Below are 5,537 nucleotides of genomic sequence, written 5' to 3'. Positions count from 1 at the left end.
CCCTGACTCCTCTCAGCCTGTCTTGGGGGTTGAATGGAGGGTAGCTTGGCAAGGTGTGCACACATCCCCACTCCAGCAGCCAAGTATTTGGGGATGCTGGGAGTCTTAGGGGGGCTCCTATTCCCCACCCTCCCGCAACAAAGAAGGAGTCTCAGTTAAGGCTGAAGAGGATTTAATTGAGCTGGGGAGGGAAGAAAGGGGGGTTAGCAAGAACCCCCAACTCCATCTCTGCCGGCTCTGGGACGGGGCGTCGGCCCTCAGCGAGGGAGGTGTTCCCGGGACGCTGAGCGCTTCATTCTGTCCCCAGGGCTCAGGCGAGGGAGGGAGCGGGCCCGCATACCGGGACCTAAAGGTCAGCGCGGGCCGGAGCGCCTTCGTCGGGCCTGGCAGGCGCCCGCAGGTACTCTGGGGGAACAGGTTCGTCAGGCGCCGCCTTGCGGTAGAAGCCGAGCTCCTGCACAAGCTCATTAATCTCCTCGCGGGTCATTTCGCTGAGTGGGATTCGCTTAAAGTAGAAGAGGGAGGTCAGTGCACCTCGCCCCGCCCTTAGCCCCGCCCCCCATCTGGCTTCCAAGGCCTCACCTCCAGTTCTTCGTAGCGGTGGCCCAGCAGGACGAGCTCTGGGTCTGCCCCTGGGAGATGTTTCATTACCATGTTGTGACTGGAGTTGTTAAGGTAGGTTGTGGTGACCTGAGGCAGGTGGGGTCTCCCACCTACGAACAGAAAGTGAATAGCGCTGCCTCTTTAGCCCAGGTAGGGTAGGGATCCACATTTACATGTGAGGAAATTAGAGTTCAAAGCAGCAAAGGGCCCTCTTTTTCTGTGTCAGTGGCAACCATCACTAGTCAATTTCTCTTGCCTACCACCTAGAAATTCTCTGGCCAGTCACTATCAATCAATTCCACCTGTCAGATGAAAACCATTTGTCGTCCCTATCTGTAAAGTTAAGTGGAAGGAGATTCTCCCAGATCCTCCTCCCCATTCTCCCTCCCCCAGAACGGAGAAAAGGATACTATAAAGGGATATCCTGGGTGACGAAGGCCTTCACCTGGGGAAGAACCAGAGCATCAGACCCCAACCACCTTCAAACACCAACAGGAAACTGAAGCCTGCTAAGGTCACATGCCCTTGACTCCCATCCCAGGGAACTTCCCCCACCCAATCTTTAGGATGTTACCCTCCCCTCAAGTTCAGTGGTGACAGAGCTGGAGACCCCTTCCTTCAAACTTACCTCCTTCAGGCGATTCAGCTGTCATCCCCCACAGGTCTGGAGGGAGACAAAAAGGGATAGGTCAGAAGTCCTTCATGTCTGCCCCAACCACACCCTCCAGACCATTTTACCCTCGTCCCAGAGTTGGGTGGGGCTATGGATTACCCCTGGAACAGCAGCTCCCAAGGTATGGACATGGAGGTTCCTTAGGGGCAAAAGGGGGAACTCTGTAAAGAGGGGAAAACTGAGGCTTATGAACATCAGGAGAGAGAAGAGCAAGACCAGAGACCCAAAGGGCACTTACCGGCCTTGGGGCTGTTGCCTGCACACCTTACTGACTGTTGACTCACTCCCAATCAATGCCCAAAAGAAATGATTACTCTACTTCTTTCAGGCAGTAGAGACCGGGGCCTGGTCTTTGGCCCCTAAAGCCTCAGGGTGAAGGCAGACCAGAAGTAAACAGCTCAGAATTGCCCTGGGAGATCCCATTAGAGATACCTGCCATCTGGTCCCTATCTAACCCCATGAAGAACTGCCCCTCCATTTGGTTGCTTCCCCAACATGGGAGGGTGGGTGCTCTCCCCCAGCACTCCCAGAGGGAGAGTGCCACCTCCCAGCAGGAGGCCAGACCCCAGGAACACCCATTCTAGTCTTCCCTCCTCCTCCCCCTCCTTTTGTCAGACAGTAAACTAAGGCCCGTAGAGGATCTGTGATGATTCAAGTCACACACAAAACAGGGGCTCTGACGGGTAATTTCCCCACAGAGGAGGATGAGGGACTACTGCTGAGTTAAGTGTTGGTAATGCAGTTGGCTTTTGCGTGGTGGGGCAAGCGCCCAGAGTCTTCCTTCCCTCAGGCAAGGGAGAGACAACCGGAACTGGGGTGGGGGAGGAATTCCAGTAAAAACTGGAATAATGGGAGGATGTAAAGTTGGGCTCCAGAGGGTAAGTTTAGAAGAGTCACAGGCCCGGAGTAGAGTTAGGGGACAGGGCCAGTGTGTCTGGGGACCCGCTGTCCGGCCGGCCGGATGGGAAACTGGGGAGGAGTTCGTATTTCCAGGCCGCAAGATCGCATGTCTGGGGGCTGCCACGGTGGGTGCTGGGGCGTCCTGAGGCTGGGGAGAGGGGAGGGATGGTTCTGGCCCTGAGGGGAATTTGGGAGTCGGGAGGGTCGTCGGGTCAAAATGAGCGGTGATTCCAAGGCTAAAAGGCCACAGGGTTGTGGGTAGTGGTCCCTGAGCTAGGGACCAGCGCACTTACCTCTACCCGGGCTCGGGCCAGGCCGTGCAAGCGGTTCCAGTCGGGCCGGAAGGTGGTGATGGCAGCCGCAAGAGCCGCAAGAAGCAGTAGCAGGGGCGGTGGAGGAAGCGGGAGGTGCATCGGAACCGGGCCGAAGATGATCCGCAAGAACGAGGCGAACCGCTGGGCTCCGGCGCCACGTCTGGGTCCACCGGCTGGCCCCGCCCCCACTCAAGGCCCCACCCAGCTAGGGACCACGCCCCTAGCTGTCGGTCTCCTCCCCAGGGGCCTCTAGCTCTCTCCCAGCGAGGTTCTGGGTCTTCTCTGGTCCGAAATCTCCTCTGGCCCTCAGGCCTCTAATTTTCCAGCCCCAAGAGTGTCCACGCTCCCTCTGCCTGCCGAGAGAGTAGAAGCTACGGCAGGATGAGGCCAGACAATGCTCCCTTACACCGGCAGGGGGCGCGGGAGGGATGTAGACAAGGGAGTTTCTGGGCCAACCACTCGACTCGAAGATGGGGGAAACTGAGGCTTGAGGAATTCTTGTTTGTGTCTTTTATTGCTTTGGATGAAATTCTGATCTAGGTTTCAAGCCCCTGGAGTACACATGATGGCGGACTGTGCAATGTTACGTACTTTGTAGGGGCTGGGAGGATAAAAGTGTTAATACACATAAAGCTCTTTAGAACAGTACCGGGAACATTGTTTGTTAGCTTTCATTATTTCATTTTTTACCTCATAAAGGTCCTGTGCACTCTGTTTTGCAAGTTGAGAGACAGGCTTAGAAAAGTAGAGCGATGAGGTTGTGGATCTGGGATTTGAACCTGAAACATCCCTGTACTCATCTCATCAAACCAAAGATGACTGGATAAGGACACCACCTCCCCTCTTTAAGCCTGAGGCAGATACAGCAAATTAATCACCGTGCTCTTTCTTGTTAAATCTATACTGGGAATCAGAATCCTTCTCAACATCAAGCCAAAGCTGCATGATGACTTTCATAGACCCTTAGGCATTTCTGCTTTCCTGGGCCTTTTCGTCCATTAAAATAAATAAATAAATAAATATCCATTAAATATTGCATTTTACAACTGCTTTGATTTTAAAAAATGAATACAATCTTGACTGGATTAATTATATGTTTTTTTCTTTTAATTTTAAAAGAAATGAAAATTAAAACATATTCATAATCTCTAAAAGTGTCATGGGCCCTAGACACTGAGCCTAATGGATGAAGTCAGGTTTCTTTGCTTATACCCTGCTATTTCACATTCATTGAATTGATTGTAAAGATATAATAATAATAGGATTAGAGTTGTTATTTAATACCCATTCTTTGTAAATACATTAGGGGCTGTAAATATAATTAGTTTTGTCCAGACTATTGACATGATAAGCTATGTCTAACACTCTATTTACTGCTGTGGAAATGTGAATTCATCCAAGTTTTCCGAGGGGCAATTTGACTCAACAAATCAAAACCCTAAAAGCATTTCTTCTACCCAGTCATTCCACTTGTCAGAATTTGGCCCAAAGTAATCATCAGAGAAGGGACCAATTGTTAGGTTATCAAAACATTGTTTACCCAGCTGTGGACTTTGGGGTCCATGCTCTGGCTCAAATTCTGGTGCCCAAGGCATGGGCAGTGGTGTCTGTGGGAGGAGCTGCTGAGTGTCGCTGGGCACTGGATTCCCTGTACCTTCCGGCTTTCGCGTTTTGAGGCATGGATTTATGGAACAAAAAGCAAAACTGGAGTTTCCCTGAGGACGAGAAAGTTCCACCCATGGACTGCAGCAGCTCCTCCTGCCCAGAAGTTTCTAGACTACTGGCATGTCCTACAGATTTCAGGTGTGCCATACCCACCTCTACAGTTGTATAAGCCAGTTTTTTGCAATAAATCTCTTAATGTATGAAAAACAAACAAACAAACAAGCAAGGGAACCCAGCTGGTTTAGTCAGTAGAGCATGCAACTCTTGATCTTTGGGTCATGAGTTCGAGCCCCACATTGGCTGTGGAGACTACTTAAAAATAAAATTAAAATATTAAAAATATATATTATTTAAAAAAAACACAAAACCACTGTTTATAATAGTGAAAAACTGGAGTCACAACCTAAGCATGTCACATCAAGGAATGAGTTAAATAAGTGATGCTACCTCCAAAGGATAGAAAATCATACAGTTGTTTTAAATGATGCAGCATATGGCACAAAAACAGACACATAGACCAATGGAATAGAATAGAAACCCCAGAACTAGACCCACAAACGTATGGCCAACTCATCTTTGACAAAGCAGGAAAGAACATCCAATGGAAAAAAGACAGCCTCTTTAACAAATGGTGCTGGGAGAACTGGACAGCAACATGCAGAAGGTTGAAACTAGACCACTTCCTCACACCATTCACAAAAATAAACTCAAAATGGATAAAGGACCTAAATGTGAGACAGGAAACCATCAAAACCTTAGAGGAGAAAGCAGGAAAAGACCTCTCTGACCTCAGCCGTAGCAATCTCTTACTCGACACATCCCCAAAGGCAAGGGAATTAAAAGCAAAAGTGAATTACTGGGACCTTATGAAGATAAAAAGCTTCTGCACAGCAAAGGAAACAACCAACAAAACTAAAAGGCAACCAACGGAATGGGAAAAGATATTCGCAAATGACATATCGGACAAAGGGCTAGTATCCAAAATCTATAAAGAGCTCACCAAACTCTACACCCGAAAAACAAATAACCCAGTGAAGAAATGGGCAGAAAACATGAATAGACACTTCTCTAAAGAAGACATCCGGATGGCCAACAGGCACATGAAAAGATGTTCAGCATCGCTCCTCATCAGGGAAATACAAATCAAAACCACACTCAGGTATCACCTCACGCCAGTCAGAGTGGCCAAAATGAACAAATCAGGAGAGTATAGATGCTGGAGAGGATGTGGAGAAACGGGAACCCTCTTGCACTGTTGGTGGGAATGCAAATTGGTGCAGCCGCTCTGGAAAGCAGTGTGGAGGTTCCTCAGAAAATTAAAAATAGACCTACCCTATGACCCAGCAATAGCACTGCTAGGAATTTATCCAAGGGATACAGGA

The 5,537-nt window shown here is 49.3% G+C and overlaps 1 protein-coding gene across 1 annotated transcript; it reads right to left on the bottom strand.

The window, feature by feature from the left end:
- Positions 1–155: 155 nt before the first annotated feature.
- SELENOM (selenoprotein M) lies at positions 156–2,788 on the bottom strand. The gene is made up of 5 exons (XM_047826585.1): positions 2,470–2,788; positions 1,232–1,267; positions 1,014–1,048; positions 583–661; positions 156–505 (listed from the first exon to the last, which is right to left on the bottom strand). Exons 1-5 carry the CDS (start codon positions 2,587–2,589, stop codon positions 347–349), a joined length of 429 nt encoding a protein of 142 aa, XP_047682541.1. The 5' UTR covers positions 2,590–2,788; the 3' UTR covers positions 156–346.
- Positions 2,789–5,537: the final 2,749 nt, after the last annotated feature.

Source organism: Prionailurus viverrinus, chromosome D3 (genome assembly GCF_022837055.1).
Source record: "Prionailurus viverrinus isolate Anna chromosome D3, UM_Priviv_1.0, whole genome shotgun sequence".
Classification (NCBI taxonomy): domain Eukaryota; kingdom Metazoa; phylum Chordata; class Mammalia; order Carnivora; family Felidae; genus Prionailurus; species Prionailurus viverrinus.
Note: the sequence above shows the minus strand (reverse complement) of the source record. Positions and strands in the feature narration are given on the sequence as shown.